The sequence below is a fragment of the Lynx rufus genome, unplaced genomic scaffold (genome assembly GCF_022079265.1).
Source record: "Lynx rufus isolate CCGP_SWC_20201006 ecotype Redwood Valley unplaced genomic scaffold, mLynRuf1.p SCAF_7, whole genome shotgun sequence".
NCBI classification, from domain to species: domain Eukaryota; kingdom Metazoa; phylum Chordata; class Mammalia; order Carnivora; family Felidae; genus Lynx; species Lynx rufus.
Window position 1 is genome coordinate 105,907,462 of NW_025814889.1, and position 19,426 is coordinate 105,926,887.

Below are 19,426 nucleotides of genomic sequence, written 5' to 3' on the forward strand. Positions count from 1 at the left end.
TATTAGGTGACAAACTAAGAGAGTAATGTACAACTTTTAGTAGAAATACCTGAGAGATGTCTAAGTTCTGGTCTTAAAACTTTGTCACTGCATTTTAATAAGTAGGCTTGAAACCATAGGTTTATCTTTACTTACCATTTCTTACCAATTTAAGTTTAGAAATGCTTAAATACAAGCAATATCTGTAGCTTATTATAAATTCTTAAAACAGAAAATGTCCTCTTGTATCTTAAGACCAGTCCTTTTGGGTTAGAAGACTGTTATGCATTGCTTTGGTTTTCTTTTGAAAGGGCCAAACTTTGTCAGATAGGGCCAAACTTCATTACTTGTGCTGTTAATAAATCTCCAGCTATAAAGGAAAAAATCAAAAAGTCAGCCTATTCTCTCTGCTTGCCTATTTACATCCTTAAAATTGGACCCAATTCTTCTTTTTTTTTTTTTGTCCTTAGAATATGTTTCTGGGATAGTACCCTATATCAATTCTTGAGGTATAGTTTCAAAGAATAGTATGGCTCTATCTGCAATAATTCTAACCTTACAAAGCATACCTGAAAGTAATCTCAAAAATGTGAACTTATTAATATTTATTCCATGTTTAGTAATCAATCTAATTAATAGTGAGTAAATGCTAAATGGACCTTTGTATGTTCCTTCAATAATTGTAGTGCTGCTTGAATATAAGAAATGAATATATCTCAATATAAATAGCCTTGTTTGCACATATGCATAAGAGACAGTAGCTGTTTTAAAGGACTAATAATTAAAATAAATTTAATTCTTTTTTGTAATATATCTTTAAATGTATTCATTTTATTTCTTGGTTCGATAGTCTATAGACGATTTTTTTTTTAAGGACAAGAGAAGACCCAACTCTATTAATGTACCAGACGGGTGCATTGGGATGTCCTGCAATGAAGGGAAAGGCATATAAAATATAACCAAGTGAAGAGATATAGATGTACAGCATACATAAACCTTAGCTTCAGATCATGTTTACCGCTATTTTTATATTTTCCTCTGTAGCAGCTTTAATGGCTTCACAGGATTAGATTTGTATTTTCCAAGTTGAAGCTCACTTGCTTTTATACTTTACAGGTCAGTTTCTTCTGGAAGAAGCTCGCCTCATAGAAGCAGCTGAGATGGCAAAAAAAGCAGCTGAATTGGACAGCACAGAGTTCGATGTGGTCTTCAGTGCTGCCCACATGCTCAGGTTTGTTTTGCTACTATACCTTAGAAGACCAACTTTGTGGCTTTGGGAAGGCAATTAGGTATACTGATTCACCTGTCATACCACCTTATTCCACATTCTTGAAGTGAATTGTGCTTTTTACCATGCTAAAATCAGTCAGGTGTATTGTATTCATTAAAGTCCATGTGCACAGTATATGTAGGGCATATAAGCATTCAGACCTCTGAAAAATATTGAGACCCCTTTTCCCATGAAAAGGGAAATTCACGTTCCCTTGTGATTCCCTTCACACTCCCTTCCACATTCCCATGAATGTGACATGTGAATTTATTTTATTATGTTTGGTGGTGGAGAGGATTGTCAAATACAAATATACCTAAGGCTTATCAAAGTCTCAAAATGGCCCTGAAACAATATATCTTTGTAGACCTTTTAATACTTCTATTTTCAGAAAGACATCATAAAGGATAATTATGATATTAGCAAAGCAATTAAAAGGCAGATCAACAATTTTTGTTGTGAATATAAAAAGAATGTTTAATGCATCCATAAGTGGTGTTTTAGGTTAAAGGAAATTGTTTTTAAGAAACTCAAATGATTTATACAGTTTTTTAAAAAGCAGTATTTGTTCTATTAGCAATATGAATACCCCTTCTCCCACAATTTCACTTAATTAAATACTACCTGAATTTCACTTAATTAAATCTCTATCTAAATGCTTCATTAGCTGACATTCACACTATGGGCTCTGCTTGGTTCTAAGGATAGGTTTATAATCATGTAGATTACTCTCTTACAAGGGAAGAAAAATACCAAAGGAATTCCTTCACATTTGGATGGCTTTAAAACATGGCATTTCAAGAAAAGTAGTTTTGCTTAGTTTTTATTTTGAGATCATTATAGATTTATATACAGTTGTAAGAAATAATATAGAGATCCCCTGTACCATTTATCCAGTTTCCCCAATGGTAATATCATAAAATGATAGTATAATATCAAATGCAGGAAATTGACATTGATACACTCCACTGATCTTACTGAGTTTCTCTAGTTATACTTGTATCCCTGTGTGTATGTGTATGTATGTATGTATGTGTGTGTGTATGTGTGTGTGTATTTATTTATTTCTGTGCCTTTTTTTTTTATCACATGTGTACAGGCTTGTGTATCCATCATCATAGTCAAAGTACAGACTATTTCCAATACCTCAAGTATCCCTTGCATTGTCCTTTGAGAACCACTTGGCTTCCTACTTAGCTTTTTATAAGTTTTAAATAAATTCAAAATCTGAGAGTAAAGAGTGTACTGTGAGGTCTCAGTTGAATGTACTCACTCCACATTTAACATTTAGCATTCCTAAAGCTGGTATCTACAAAGAGAAACCAGTATTCAATCAACTATTGGTATATTTATAAAATAAACTATAGCCAATCTGCAAGAACCTTCAATGCAAGGATAATTTTTAAAGGACACTTCCATTTGCATGACAAGCTTAGGGCTGTTATAGGGAAGGAACTTGTTCATGAATAAAACACCATGCTTTTAGTCACAATAAACCATTTGCAAGGATGGATATGCACAACTTTCTACGGGCTAATTCATCTTAATCATAATAGATACTTTCATCAGTAAGGCATTTTGCTACATATTAAGTCAGTACCTGAAATTCAAAGTCTACCAATTGAAACCCATTATAAGAACATTACAAAAATAACGTCCTTGTTAAATATATCACTCATAACTTTTCCTTAGTTACCATAGTGCCAGAAACCAGTGGAAAATTTTTGTTATACCTTGGTGATGTAGAAATCTTTAGGATTTATTTTTCAGAACCTTCCTTCTAGCTTTCTGCAGTCTGCATTTCTCATTAAGTTGCAGTCAACACCTTCCTAATATTGATTGCAATTATGGACACAGCAACCTGGCTATAGCCTACCCAAATTGGTGGCAGTCCCCATGAATGTTTTGACTCCATTTTTCTGTTTTTCCCCTTTATCAAATTCAACCATTTCTTGAGTACTTACTGTGTAAACTGAATAGCAACCTTTTCCCTTATTAATCAAGAGCACTTAGGACTTTGCTGAAAGGAGTAAGAAAGGCTACTGGTTTTGCCTTGAGCACCATTATCAAAATCCTTAGCTATCAAGATCTTGCTTATTTAATGTTACATGTAACATTTCCTCTGGTAATGCCAAATTATTGTATATTGAGTTTGGTATTAATTCTCGCCTCAGAGCTCTGTTGTTTTGCTAGGTACTTAGGAGACAAAATTGGCAGGGTTTGGTGAAGGAAAAGAGTATAAGGCAGGGTATGAGGGAAAGAGCTGATGTCTCCCTGGTTTGTCTTGGTTGACTGGATTAATGGCTACCGTCCTATCCAAAATCAGCAATTTAGGAAATGTTGTAGTTCAAGGAATGGTTTGAACACATTAATTTAACTTACCTTTCCTTGGCTAATTCCAGTGAAATTGCCCAAAGAGTCTATTAATGAGGAAAAAATTGCTTATCACAAATCCAAAAAAAAAAGTTATTCCACCTGGATGAGACTAGATTGGGAGAGGGAACGTCCTGGGGCTAACCATCAAGGGACAAATCTTCATCTTATTGGGACCTTCCAGAGGCTTGAAATTTGAGAAATTTCAAACAGACCGATTTCAACTCTCAGTAGTGGATAGTGATCTGTCTGTGTAGAATTAGCACATAGAAAGTTTGAAATATAGGATTTCAAATTGTCAGTTCAGATAAGAATGACAAATCAGATGTATCCAAGTAAAGAGCCCTCATGAAAACAGTGAGATTTACATTAAACCCAAGAGCCACTTAGGCTATCTATAAATTCCTGCTATTTAGGTGATTCACAATAATATTATGTGGTATGAAAGAATTAATGCTGTTTACCAAATGTGTAGGCCTTCCACCTTCAATAAACGTAAAAGGATTATACTTTTCTGCTTCTTCCAAGTTGAAGACCTTTATGGATCTTATTTGGGTTGTTGAATGTGTGTGGATATGAATATGTCACTTTTGAGCCAAAGCTGTAAGAGTCCAGGCCCTTCCCTTTTCTAACTTGGAAATTGTGGAAATTGATCCTGAAATGACCAGAGGCGGACAGACCTCCCTACTCATGTGCACTGAATGAGTGAGTGAGAAATAAACTTTGTTGTCTTACTTCACTGAGATTTAAGGTGTGTTTATATTACCACAGTGTCACCTAACCTAGCCTAACTGACACAGAAAATATCTTTGAAAATGAAATAGGTGGTTTGAAAGAGGAACAGTGTGACATTAGAAAAGATTACTGAGAGATTAATAGGATCTCTGAGGTTATAACTGCAGTGGAGGTAATGGATAATTGTTAGACTGATAATTTATTTTATTATTATATTCTAAGTGTTTTTTTATTTTTGAGAGAGAATGAGAGAATGAGAGTGCACAGGAATGTGAGGAGGGGAGGAGCAGAGAGAGAGGCAGAGAGAAAGAGAATCCCAAGCAGGCTGCATACTACATACTGCATAACAGCAAAGAGCCTGATGCAGGGCTTGAACTCACTAATTGTAAGATCATGACCTGATCTGAGATCAGGAGTCAGATGCTTAGCCAACTGAGCCACCCCAGCATCTGATAGGCTGATAATTTAAATAGAAGTTACAGGTATCTTTTCAGAACTTAAATAATAAGTACTAAAGACATCAAAATGGTGACTGAAAGGATAAAAGATTGGAGGATGGATTGAGAACATGATATACATACTTATAATTACACGTATGTTAGTATAATTGTATGTAGGGTACAGGTATGTATATATACCGTATATAGTGTATATGTGGCATGTATATAGATGTGATACATAGTCTTATTTGTGTATATATAAAGATGATGTATAGTTACATGCCATATATGTGTGTGTGTAGTCATGTTTAGCATTTATACATATATGTAGTTTTATTTGGTTTTGTATATATAAATGTTAACATAAATAGAAAATTTCTGAAGGCGAGCATAGAACACATTAGGCATTATCAACAAACAGAAAATTTCCAAGCTAGGATGAAGGCCTCTGTCATCGTATTGAAAGCAAAACTGCCGAAAATAGACCTCCTCCTAAGCTTGTCTTCATGTCTGGGTCACACTTTTTAGTTGCATACTGAAGAATTCTCTCTTGCCAGTTTAAGCAGAAGCAGAATTTATTAGGAGAGTATTCTGTAGCCCACAGGCTCTCTCTTGGGCTTGAGATCACTCTACACAGTCAGAAGTAATGCCCAACCGACTAGCTTTCTCTGGGACTCAGCAACTTTTGCAGTCCCAAGCTCCACCACCATCACCCACAAGGAACCAAGCAGAGCAAGCCCCACGTTCATTAGATGGTCCTCCTGGGTGCAGCCGCCACCCCGTTAGGCTTATTGCTGACCTTGTTTCTCTTGCAGCTGCATCTGATTGGTGAAACCTGAGTCATGGGTTGGACTCTTGGCTACTAGAGAGTTGGAAGACAAGGCAGTTGGCTTCTGCCTTCTTGGGAAGGTGGGGTCCACATCGTGGCTGATTACCAAATACATTTATAGGGAGGGTGATCACAGATGTCGAGTGGCCTCACATAATGAATATTAACCATATGTGTTGACATTTTTAGTACTTCAAATAAAATGGGAAAAGTACTGGATGCTTCCAGATGAGAGCATTATTAAAAAGGAGATTGGCTATCATCAAAGGAAAATAATCAGAGGAATTTAAAATGCTAGAACTCAGTAGAGTTATATCTAGAGAGTTGTAAGAAGAAAGTATTGAATCAGTTATTCTATTAGGAGCATTTTGTATGAATGAATTTACTCAGTGTTCTCCTAGAACTAGAAGCTAGAGATGGCACAAAGATACTTGGGAGATACTGAGAGGAAGTCCAGAGGCACTAAAAACAAACTTTACCTGATTCACAGCATTCATGGACTCTGGCGGAATTTTTTTGTTTTTTCATCCACTTAACAGGGTAAGGGAAGAACAAAGGTAGCATTTATTTAAGTATGTTCTGTCTGCCTGGTGCTGTATTTTGTGTTTTATATCTGTCACTCTCTTAGTTATAATTGCACATATGTGAAGTAGACAACAATATTCCCATTTGACTTACGAAGATACTGAGGCTTTAAAAGAGCCCATATCTCCCACAGTTGGTAAAGTAAAGCTGGGATTTAAATTTAGTGTATTCTGGCCGAGTATAACTGTTTTTACTGTGTCAGGTTAGCTCCCTCATGTCTTTATGACTGGGTGACTATGTAGAGGCTGTGATTCTTGAATTTATTGTTGGAGAAAGGATTTATAGAGTAACAGGTTATCAAATGTGTGAGTCCTAAACAGTAAGACCCTTCCAATATTATTAAATTATCTCTTTATGATAAATTTTAGAAAAGTAGAGTTATAGTCATAGAAGGGAGAACTCCACCTTTGTACTCTCAAAGAGATACTAACTTTTTAGACTGGTACAGTGTCTGACAAAGGACACACTTAAAGCTGCACGAAGCATGAACTTCTCTTTTTTCCAGGACTAAGGGCCAGGTTGTCGCTGCTCCCTAAGGTAGTAAGGACCTGCACTGTACCAGCTGATTCCCATTGCTTCCCTGATTTCTAATGAGCAGAAGGAGTATTTGAAAAAGAATTGTTGTCTTTAAATTTCTGTACTGGACACAATCTTATATAATTAAATATGTTAAAATTAGAGACTTTAAGTATACTAATTTCTTTATAAATTCCACTAGAAGTGACATAAAATTGGAAAAAAAATGTTTATTAATTTATCTTGAGAGAGAAAGAGAGTATGATCAGGGCAAGGGCAGAGAGAGGGAGAGAGAGAGAATCTCAGGAAGGCTCTATGCTATCAGCACAGTGCTAGACACGGGGCTCAATCCCACCAACTGTGATATCAGGACCTGAGCTGAAATCAAGAGCCAGCCACTCAACTGACTGAACCATCTAGGCACCCTTAAAGTGAAATTCTTAAGAAAGAAAGGAACCAAATCAAATTATTTCTCAAAGTGGATTGGAAATATGTACACACACACACACACACACACACACACACACACACACACACTGGAGATATATTTTTTTCAAAGTTCTCTTAGGCCTTTCGTCTTTAATACTTCCAAAATTACCAAAGACCCCTTGAAAAGTCATTGGATTCTTCAATTATAAATTGTACTTTACTGCCAACTTTTGGTCCAGAGGGGGTTTATTTCAACTAGGTTGTAATGGGTTGTAAGGTCTTTAAAGCAAAGGGCAGTGGCAGATGAGGTTGAAGGTTGCATCTTCCAACCGAGTGCCTCTCCAACATGAATGTGCATGTGAATCACCTGGGGATCTTGTTAAAATGCACGTTCTGATTTAGTATGTTTGGATGGTGCCTGAGGTTTTACACTTCTAACAAGTCCCAGGTGATACTTAACGATGTTGGTTCTCAGATCACCCCTGCAAGCAAGTTCTATCTTGCCTGTCTTCTTTCCACCCCTCCCAACTCCTTCTCCTCACCCAAGCTTTATGAATTGAACATAAGTAGTTATTTACTATATATGCATATTATAACCGACATTGCCAATAAACATTTCCTCCCTTTTAATATCTCCAGTACATTTTGTTATATAATCTTTTCAGACATAGGCTTAACCTGTCCTTCGCAGCCCTGAAAGATCTGAGGTCATGAAAGAATAAACTCAGACTCTCAAAGGGCATCAAGAAGTTTCTAATTCAGGAATCTTTTGTGAAATTACACCATCAGCCTTGCCTTTTCCTTGATTATTGCTACATGTCTGCTTTACCTCACCATCTTTTATGTTTAGAACCAAGATGGATGCCAACAGATCACGTAGCCTATTTTTGATGTCTTGACAGAGAACTTTTCATTTAAGGTGATTTGATGGTTATAAGCAATATCTTTTAGGAGTTCTATTAGAAGGATCTTTTCTGCTTCATTGTTTGTATATATGTGTGACTCTGGTTTTGCCCTTTTAAGATTTTCCACACACTTTTATGTCTTTGTTTATTTCAGCTCTACTTCTATTCCTATTATACAACTTATCAATTACAATTAAAATTTAGTGCTGCTTTGAGTAACTTAAGTCACACTTCAGTTTATCTGTTGGCAAGAACCCAGGAAAACTCAGCTACTGTTTCATTTTACTTTGATGATGTGAGAACAAATAGTTCTCTAGTTTAGAAGGAGAAAGAGTGAGGGGCCTGGGTAGCTTAGTCAGTTAAGGGCCTAACTCTTGGTTTTGGCTCAGGTCATGATCTAATGGTTTGTGGTTTTGAGCCTGCCATCGGACTCTGTGCTGACAGTGTGAAGCCTGCTTGGGATTTCTCTCTCTCTCTCTTCTCTCTCTCTCTCTCTCACCCTCTGCCCTTCCCTGGCTTTCTCTCTCTCTCAAAAAATAAATAAAAATAAAGATAAGAAAAGAAGATGGAGGAGATGATTCCTCCTCAAATTATCCTTGAGAATAATCACCAAGACTTTAATAAAATATTATCTTTTGTATGAGTCAAAGTGGTTATTATCCATGTTAAGTAATTTTTAATTTAAAATTGACAGTTCACAGCTACTAATAATCATAGTCTTCTAAATGTTATTAAAGTTTTTTTATAATTTAAAGGAAGTAATTTTGAATTTAGCAACCTTTAATTTTATAATTCTCACAGAATACATACAAATGTAGGCAGTTATAAATGATTCTCTTAATCAGATTCCTTTTAAACATTTCACAGAGTATATTATTAAGTTGTTATTTCATAACGTAATTGACTCCCAAATTTTTTTTATATATCTTTTCTTTTAAGAATATTGGGCCATAGGGGCACCTGGGTGGCTCAGTCATTTGAGCATCTGACTTGATTTCGGCTCAGGTCATGATCTCAGGGTCATGGGATCGAGTCCCCTGTACGGCTCTGTGCTGAACGTGGAACATCCTTAAGTTTCTTTTTCTCTCTTCCTCTCTCTCTCCCCACCCCTACTGCAGCCCCTCTGCCCGGCTTGCATGCTCGCTTTCTCTCTCTCTAAAATGAAAAAAATAAAAAAAATAAAAATAATAATATTGGGCCATAAACCTGTGTTCCAAAAGATACTTTTCTATTATAACACTAGGGAGGGGAGTCAGATACATGAAATATATTTCTATATTGTTTAACAGATACAGGTTTCATAGTCCCATGTACAAAATGGAATTCTTTAGTAACCAAATAATGACATTTGTTTCTGACTTTCATTACTTTTTGTGTTCACTCTGAACCCACCTTTTCACAGATGGCAAAAAAATAAATTTTAAAAGATAGCCCAATCCAGTGAGTTTTTGGGAATTCAAGGTTTACTTCATAGTCCAGTTTACAAATACCATCTAGGCTTTTTTTTTTTTTTTTTACTTCCTTACCTTTCCTGGCCCTGAGGGACCACAGATAATAGATAATATTGAAGAGGGGAAGGGCTCTACATATATGATTGTCAGGAGTTGGCAATGAGATAGGAGCCAACTGATCAGCTGAATCTCCAGCTGATAAATCTATTATTGGCATAGATGATAAGGGACATAACTTTTCTTATGTTAATGTTAATTCTTAGGGGTGTCATGTTAGATGGGGGTAGTCACCCACTTGGACCCAGTGTAGCTTCCTGGTATGAATGATTTTTATTACTCCTTATCTCATTTCTGGCTTTATAAAGTCTGTTGTGGTTAAAAACTCAAGGATGTGTACATCTGGCCTGAGAGATTCCTTGGGAGAGCCACTGCTTTTCCTCTTTACCTACCTTCTGAGTCTTCTACTTGGACACGTGGGGAACTTATGATTGCCCTCCATATGTAGTTGTGACCCTTCTCTAAAAATGGGAGATTGTGGGGGTAGGGAAGTGAATATCCAACACAGTTCTCACTTTTCCTCATTCCCCCTTTCTTCGCCTTTCCCCTGAGTTCCTCCTCTTCCCCCTTCTTGAGGTATATGAAGCAAAACAGAACGGTGCATTTCATTCTGTTCTTACAACTATCATGTGCTCCATTTGGTCTGGTGAAGTTCACTTCTATCAGTACGGAAGACGGAGATGGAAGGAAGTAAACCTATAATTGCAAATGTCGTCCGTATTCTCCCCTTTTCAAATCTCATCTCTTACACTTAAATCATGTCTTTTAAACAGTATAATCAAAAAGCATATCTTCTTCCTTTCTTCGTATTTGGTGTAGAAAATTTTGTAGTCACCTGCCACAGAACAATATATCACATATCATTCTGCTACATATCGGTGTATACAAAGATATCGGCATGATCCCGTGGTTCACATACTTAGCTATAGAATCTATGACTCCCAGATCAGTCACTTACCAGCCATATAACTTTGGGGAAGTTATCGGCTTCTCTAAGCTTCATTTTACACATGTGTAAAATGCGGATTGTAATAGCAGTTACTTCATGGTGGTGTTGGAACTTGGAATAATCAATTCCTGGTATTTTATAAGTGATGCATAGAGGATTTAGAAATTTCCTGTCCTAGAGACAAAACAGTGAAGAAAGAAAGGGTATAGGTATTCAGGAAAAGTTATTCATCAGCTTCTTTAAATAGTTCTATCCTAGCAGTCTTGGCAACCTGGGTTCTGCAGTTAGTCCTAACAATTCAGAGGTTGAGGTTCTTTACAATTCAAGAATCCCCTGAGCAACTAGCAGAAGATTGCTAATTTCCTCAGTTTCAAATGTTGAATAATGATTCAGTAATTTTTGCGATTAAGATTTATTAAGCAGTCCCATGATGTTTCTTGCAGAGGTGAGTAAGAAATACAACATATACTGTAGAGTGGACACTGGACAGTTCCTCATGAGTTTTGTCTCTCGTCTAGAGAATAAAACAAGAATATAAGTGAACACACGGTGGGTAGAATTGGCATACTCTTTCCCCTATAGTCCTAGAGTGAAAATTAATTTTCACAGTTATGTGACAAATCTAATAAACTCTATTTTTTTTCTATTTCGTTAGAATATCATCAATTTTACTTATAGCTTAAGAAACTAAGACTCCTAAACTAGGTATTTCCTTTGGGAATTAAACTACTAAAGACAATGAAGACTTTAAAAACTAACAACTACTTTTGGGGAAAAAACCTTTTTTTTTCCAGTTGTGTTCATTGTTATTTTAAAGGCACATTGTATAGTGAATTCCTCAGTTTCTCCTTATCTACCTGATGAATTTAAATGTCCATAAAGATGAATATTAATGGTTGCTGTACTTCCCATGTTAGACATGTATTGGTCAATTTTGCTTCAAAGTAACTTACTTCTTTGTAGTATTAAGTTACACTAATTTCCTACCTCCCTGCCTTTTATTTTCCTCTGGAGAAAACCCTTCCAGGGCATGACCTAATGAATTCTGGTTCAGATTTCCAAATGAATTTGAACCAAAGTGATTCTATAATTTGGTGGAGCGAACCTTCATTAAATACCCTAGCAAGGAAATTTTTACTGTTTCATACCAGACTAAAGTACATTTCTTGACATATTGAAATTGAACTTCAACATTTATGAGAATATAAATTGCAACAGCACATTGTAACTGTCATGAGTCCAGTAGAGCCTTAGGTCAAGGGTTTTTACTTTCTCTGTAACCCCATTAAAAATAGCAATGTTTCTAATTATTTTTCCTTTAAAAATTAGAAAAATATGTCCTGGTCTCCAGAGAGATGTTATCTTCAGTTATTCGTATAATTTATATGGTTGCATGGGGTATGTCTTTATAGTTTTTATTTGCACTTGACCAAAGTGCAAATTCAATTTTATAGGCTAATTGAGCCTTCTCTTTTAAAATCTGAATGTGATTTTCTAATTGAGAGCATTAATTTTTGTTTCTGTTCTTTATTCCTGACCTCTTTGCCATCTTCTCACCCCAAAAGCTTCCCCACCCCCAGTCCCACCAGTTTGGGTATTTCTTTATTTTGTATTCAGTATGATTAACATACAGTGTTAATTACTTTGAAGTGTAGGATACAATGATTAAACATTTCTATATATTACTCAGTGTTCTTCAGGGTAAGTGTGCTCTTAAGCCCCTTATCTATTTCACCCAACCCCCACCCAGCTTCCCTCTGGCAACCACCAGTTTGTTGTTCTCTGTATTTAAGAGTCTGTGGTGGTGGGGGCCTGGGTGGCTCAGTTGTTTAAGTGTCCCGCTCTGCTCTCTTGGTTTCGGCTCAGGTCATGACCTCATGTTTCGTGAGTTTGAGCTCCATATCCAGTTCTCCACTGACAGTGTAGAATATGCTTGGGATTCTGTCTCTCCTTCTCTCTCTGCCCCTCCCCCTGCTCGTACTCTTTCTCTCTCTCTCTCTCTCTCAACGTAAATAAATAAACATTTTTAAAAAATGGTCTGTGAGGGGTTGTTTGCCTTTTTTTTTTTTTGTTTCTAAATTCCATGTATGAGTGAAATCATATGGTATTTATATTTCTTTCTCTGACTTATTTCATTTGGCATTATACCCTCTAGGTCCATCCATGTTATTGCAAATGGCAAGATCTCATTGTTTTTTTATAGCTGAGTAATATTCCATTGTACTCCATCAGAAGCTTTTGAACAATTTCAAAAGAGACTACTCCAGTTTTACTTCAGACCCCAAGCCATTGATTACTATTGTTTACATTGTAGGTGTGCTATATGCATCATCTGACGTTGAATTTGACATTTGTCTATAGCATCTCTATACTCTTCAAATACAGTCACTGGATTACCACATACCAGCAAGAGCTTGTAGCTCTTATTACTTATCATCTTTGAAGGTTTTCTGAAGCACCATTGCATGATTGAAAAACATGCTACGCTGATGGCTGATTGGCCGAGCTTCCTCAGGACTCTGACACTTGATTTCTCCTCGTAACCCGTTGGCTGAGCCTAGGGGTCTGTTTTGAATTGCAAGAATAGACAATGCATTAACTTATCAGTAAAATTCAGTGGATCTTATTGTATAAGTCAACTGCACCACTCCTGGTATTCAGTGTTAGTCAAGATGAACTGGCTATTTGAAGGATGTGGGAACTACAGAACTCTCTATAGGCTGGAGAACATAGCTTGAATCAGCAGGAGACAAGGTAGCCCCAGAAATGTGAAGAAGTAGGACATGCGACAGCGACTGTTTACGGGGGGGGGGGGGGGGGTCTGACCAAGAGATAGCTTATCACTTCCACTATTGTCAGTGAATTCTAGCCATTCTTTCATCTTCTCTCATTCAGAAATGAAAGTCCCAAGCAAGAACATGCAGTTAGCTGAGACTATGTCATGTGCCCACCCTGGTACAGAGAGTCAGCAGAGGAAGAATCTGAACTTTTTTTTTTTTTCCCCTGTAGGCTACACACAATGGATGGTTCCCCTCCTAAACTGGAAACAAAATGTATTTCTGGATAGATACAGACATTTTATTTTAAAAACTTAAGATTTTTCTGGGATATCATGTTGAAAATGGAGACTCCCAACCCTATAACATTATCTGTGTTAGATTAGAAAAGAAGAATAACATTTCTAATCCCTAATATGTAAATTTAAACTAATAATGCCTACTGAGTACATTATGTTGAAATACTATTTATAATGCCTTAAACACAATAAGTACATTGCCTACATTCAATTTAATGTATTGAATTGCTAAAGCAATTTTTTTTTGCTAAAGCAACTTAAGGTTTGATTGGTATGATTGTAATATTTTAAAAAATTAATATTGGTATGACTGTAATATTGTAAAAAGTTAATATTTTAAAAAGGTAATGATTCTGTTCACCTCTCTGCAATTTTAAAATAAATGATATAGTTTGATTTTTTTTTTTTTTTCTAATCTTTAACAGGCAGGCTAGCCTCAACGAAGCAGCCGAGAAGTACTATGATCTGGCGGCCAGACTGAGACCTAATGTAAGTACTTCACTAATGAGAAACGTTACTCAAAGGGATAGATTCACAGCATGTGATAGCTTTAGATAAAGAAGTCTCCTGATGCTGGGCTTTTTCCTCTCTGGTCCCTTATTCCGAATACCCACTAAATGGCTAATTCAACAATCAAATCTGCCGGTCTCAAGCCTCTTTCTTTTTGCAGAGGTACAAATTGCTGTTTTCTATCTTGTATAAACCGCCATACAGTTTTATCATTTGAATACACGTCTTAGTGTTATTAAATACTTGGCATCTGATTGGCTTTTAAAATTAGTTCCTTGAAAGTATTTTTGCTGTGGCGTTTAATACCTAAGGACTTCCTAACATCAGAAGCTTTTTTTGATCTTTACATACACTCAAACCTTGAGTCATGCCTCTTTCCTGTTCCACGGTCCTCATTTCTAATAACTGTGCTTGTCAACTTTATCAAGTATGTTTTTATTAGAATTTTTCCCTGAGTAGTCACACTTCCATAAAGTGGGATGGATATAAATTAGATCATTACTATTGAAATAGAGTAACCATCTATGAGAAAATAAGAACTGGTTTTATATCTGTCTTCTAAGCCGTTTTTTATTCGCCGCACATCACTGACCTCCGGCGCGTTGCTTTTATTCTCATACACCCTGCTCTGCATCACCCTCCAACACTAAAACCTTCTCCCCTTACTCTCCAGATCTAGACTGTCTATTGAGAAATTAATTTTGAAACAGTAATGAAAATGCATGTGTGATGTGGCTACAAATAATGGGATAAGTCTCATTTTTATACAGTAACTCATCCGTTGGGCAAACGACTATAGAGTGCCTGCTTTGTGATAGGATACAGAGATTTGATTTCATTCCCTAAAAGACTACATAATGTAGCAGAGAAGACGGAACATAATCAACTAGTTGAAACACAGTGTGGCAATTCCTAAGCAGAGGTATATACAGTCCTGTGGGAGCACAAAAGAGGAGGGTTAATGTTCCCTAAACGCTACCCACAGGGGGAGTAGCTTTTTTTTTTTAAGCAGATATAACCACATGCAATCTTAGCCCTCAATGTCCGTGCCCCCAGTTTCATTAATTATGAGGTACTTCAAGAATCAGTGAACTGTTTGCAACAGAAGAAAATAATTCAATAGTTGTAATGGTAAGAACAATAATAGCTGAAATTTATTAAACACTGATTATGTGTCAGGCATCATGTTAAGTACTTCACTGATTTCTCACAACAACCCACAGGTACTTCTGTGGTCCCCGTTCTGCTGAATCTTGGAGAAATTAGTAACTCACTCAGTATCATAACTGGAGAGTGGGATCCCATGATAACCCAGGCCTCTCTGTGCCTAACAGAATGCTTGCTGGAAAAAATGCAGTTATATCTTAGGAAATGCAAACCAAAAGTCTAGGAAACGAAAAAGAAAAATGATTCCCTCATTTATGTATTTGGTAAATATTTACTGAGTACCTGTTAGTGCCAAGCGCTATTCCAGGCACTGAATACACAGCAATGCATAAAACTGACCTGAGTTCCTGTCTGTTAGGAGCTTACAATTTAGTCTGAGGAGATGAAGCAGAAAAATAAGTAAAGTATATATGGCATCAGACAATGATTAAGTGCTTTAGGAAAAAACGGAGCAAGAAAAGGGGAGTTTGGAGGTACAGGGAGAGATAGGCAGGGGGCATAGCTTTGTGAATGCCTGAGATGGGCCTTTTTTTATAGCATTATTTTTTTAAAGATTTTTTTATCGTGTATTTATTTTTGAGACATAGAGTGTGAGCAGAGAAGGGGCAGAGAAAGAGAGGGAGACACAGAATCCAAAGGTGGCTCCAGGCTCTGAGCTGTCAGCACAGAGCGCTCCGCAGGGCTTAAACTCCTGGAACCTTGAAATCATGACTGAGCCGAAGTTGGCTGCTTAGCCAACTGAGTCACCCAGGCGCCCCTGTATAGCATTTCTAAGGGTTGAATATGAAATCTTTAATTATTATAACCTCAACTGAAGATGAGAATCAAGGGGTTTTTTTTTTTCTTACCTTTTTTTTTTTTGTTCCCTTCACAATGGTTAATATAAGGCCCACAATATACATAAAAATGGTGAGGTTAAGTTCAACTTTTACTCACTGAGTATCAGTCACTCGAGTATCACTTTTATGTTTGCTAAGTAGTTGATCAAATGGTCTTCTTCAGCACATTATAATGGATTAATGAGAAAAGAGCTATCTGAGCTATTTGACCTGACCTAAAAAAATGAAAAAGATGCTGAGGCATTCCAGATTTAAGCCAGACTCATGAGCTTGTTTATTTTAAATGGCCAGCCAAATCATAAAATCAATATTTAATCTCCCAACGTAAAGCCATTTTTTTCTGAAACCCCAAAAAGTTGCTTCATAAACATGCCTCGGAAAAAAATGCATTTATTCAAATTCTACTTCCTTTATCTGGTAGCAATAAATTAAGTATTTTATGGATTCAGATAGAATAGGAAGTTCAAATTTAACAATAAGTAAATGATGTTACAGTTGTGGGTCAACAGATGTGGTCTTTCCCTAATCTGTTTTATGAATTGTGTTTTGGTTTTCTGTATGTAATCTAGGTAAGTAAGTTGCCACCATGGCAAGACTGATAAAATAAAGACATTGGCAGTAATATATAAGTTTGTGTTCTGAACCAAGGAGACCTATTTAAAACAATAGTCCATATAGTGATTTATTAGTGGTTAGCATCTGATCCAAATTAAAGCATCCATCGAACATTTATCTTGATCGTAGCTGTTATTCTCTTTGTCCTGAAAACATTCTATGTTATTTCTGTGCTTTAGCTTAATAAATTTCAGTTCCCTGCTTGGAAGAGGACACAGTCAACAGACCTCCATTCCCCTTCTAAGTAGTTTCACTGTCTTTTCTATTTTTCTTGTCTACACAGTAATCTAATCTTATTTTTCAAAGGGGATTTTCTTCTGTTGTTAGAACGTCCAACTGTAACAATCAGTAGCTGTATGTGGGGGACCGTTGGCAATGCTCATGTCAGATCATGATTGTACACAGTAAAATATGTGGCTGCAACCTTGTGTCCTGCCACTTACTATCACCATATTAACAATATTGTTATTTGTGGCATGTATTTCTCTCTTAATTAAATACCTGTTCCATTTTTTCAGTATGTCCCACGATGAATTTCTTTATTCCTTTCTATTCTACAAAAGCCATATGTTTTTTCATACAATTTGCTTTAAAACTGTCAACTGACTTCTTGGGATATTTTATGTACCAAGAATTCCAGTGAACAAATGCTAAACTAATGAAAGTCTAAATTAGTGGGCACACATAATTTTAAGTGTTAGATTATGATATTGTCTCTTTACAGGGATATTCAGTATATTGTCATTTACTGAAGTATACAGTTACATTTTATTACCAAAATGGGACCATTAAATTTTTTAATTCTATTTATTTGATTTTTTGGGGAGGTAGGAGGGAATACTCTAATCTTAAATGTCATACTACATTAAAACATTTTTATAATGGGAAAACTCTTTATCAAAATTGCCATTTTAAGTTTTTCCACTCTTAGTTTTTCATTTGTGTAAATAAAACTGATCTCTCTGTCGAGGTTACTTTAAAAAGACAACACTCTTTATCTTCTCTCACTTATGCACATTAAAAAATGCTGACTCTTGAGGACTAGAGGGAACATTTAAATGAAATAGTTTTGTTCCTCCTGTGGGAATTAAGCCAAATTCTGCATTAACTTATGGATTTTTAATTTTTTTTCTAATGTGAAGAATGGGGAATTTGCATAATACAAAGTCACCTACTTGTACTTGGCTTTTAGCAAACTCTAGAAGCTAGAAAGAGGTAACTATTAATGATCCTGTCTAAAAATCTTGTATTTTTCTGGATGTAATTGTTTGCAATCTGAATTCATTTAATTTATTTTTTTTTATCAAGTGCCAGATTTGTGAAAGACTCTATGCCAAGTGCAGTGGGATTTCAGTTATGAAAAATTAACCCTGACCTGGAGAAATGTACTATCTCATGTGAGGAGGCAGTGGAGGAGAGAATACTAAGATTCATATCCCCACAATTCAGGGCAGTAAATAATGCTGCATAATACGTACTTTGTGAATGCTGTAAGGTAGTGCTAGAAAAGTATTCAGGAGAGAGAAATCGCTTTCAGCTGAACCCTAGAAGGCACTGAGTCTGAGTAGGAAACTTAGATAATCATGAAATGATAGGATGTTTATAGGCAAAGATTTTAGAAGGAGGAGGAGAAAAGAGAATTCTGGCAGGTAGGGACATATACATGAATAAGAACATGGAGCTGAGAAAATGAATGAAGCACAAGGAATAGTAAGCAGATATAGTTTATATATTGGCCAGGGTTGGGGGCAGAGAGGAAGAATAGGGGAAGATAGAACTGGAAATGAAAATAAAACCAGATGAAAGGCATTGAATGCCATACCAAGAATTAGGAGTTTGTATTCCAGAAGTATGTTGAATAGGATGACATAATGAAAGTGATAAGTTAGGATGCCCATTTATATGAAGAATGTGGGTTGCATTTGGAAAAGTAGAGTTGAAAAGATGCCACCTTGGGCAAACCAATAAAAAAAAGTCATTGTAATAGTTTAAGCAGAAGGTATGATCCAAAAGTACAGAAACATAGTGGAATGGAAAAGAATATGCAGGGGAAATAAGTAGATTATTTGATGGATGTGAGTAGGAAAATTAGTTGGCCCAGTGAGTGTTCCAAAATTTTGAATATAGGTAACTTGGAAGAAGGAAAAAGAAATACCCTGAACGGAACTGAGGCAGTTGGAAGAGTATGTTTATTTCAAGACAAAAAGGTTAAGTTTGGACCCAGCAGATTCTGAGTAAGAAGTAGGATATTATATATGTCCATGGGACATTCCTATCAAGTAGGCAGTTGGAGGAAAGGCCCCAGTTAGGATTAGAGACGTGGGAGTTGTTTGCAGAAAGGAGATAGTGCCACAGCAGTAGTTAAGATCACTGAGGGAAAGCTGTACAAAGGTAGAGAAGAGAGACAATTTCAAATCCCTGGGAATGTCTACATTTGGAATGTAGGATAAGGAAGACATGAGACAGTGACAGAACATAGAAATCAGTATTAATGAGCAATTTTCAGTGCTGCTAAAGGTAAAGGAAAACAGAGACTAAAAATGTCCACTGATAATCAGAGAATAAGATGCCATTGGCCACCTGGTACAGTTTTGTGCCGGTGATGTGGGCAGAAGTTTATAATGTGTTAAGGAAACGGAGAATTGGAAACAGAGAGTGTAAAATTATTCTGTAAGTTTGCAGGTAAATCAAAGAGACAGGG

General features: G+C 36.3%; 1 protein-coding gene across 1 annotated transcript in view; it reads left to right on the forward strand.

The window, feature by feature from the left end:
• Nucleotides 1-19,426, forward strand: part of TMTC2 (transmembrane O-mannosyltransferase targeting cadherins 2) — a 397,116-nt gene that overhangs the window by 329,631 nt on the left and 48,059 nt on the right. Inside the window, exons 10-11 of the mRNA XM_047066931.1 lie at nucleotides 1,096-1,210; nucleotides 14,020-14,083. Of these exons, the coding sequence (XP_046922887.1) occupies nucleotides 1,096-1,210; nucleotides 14,020-14,083 (179 nt within the window). The remainder of the gene's footprint in view (nucleotides 1-1,095; nucleotides 1,211-14,019; nucleotides 14,084-19,426) is intronic.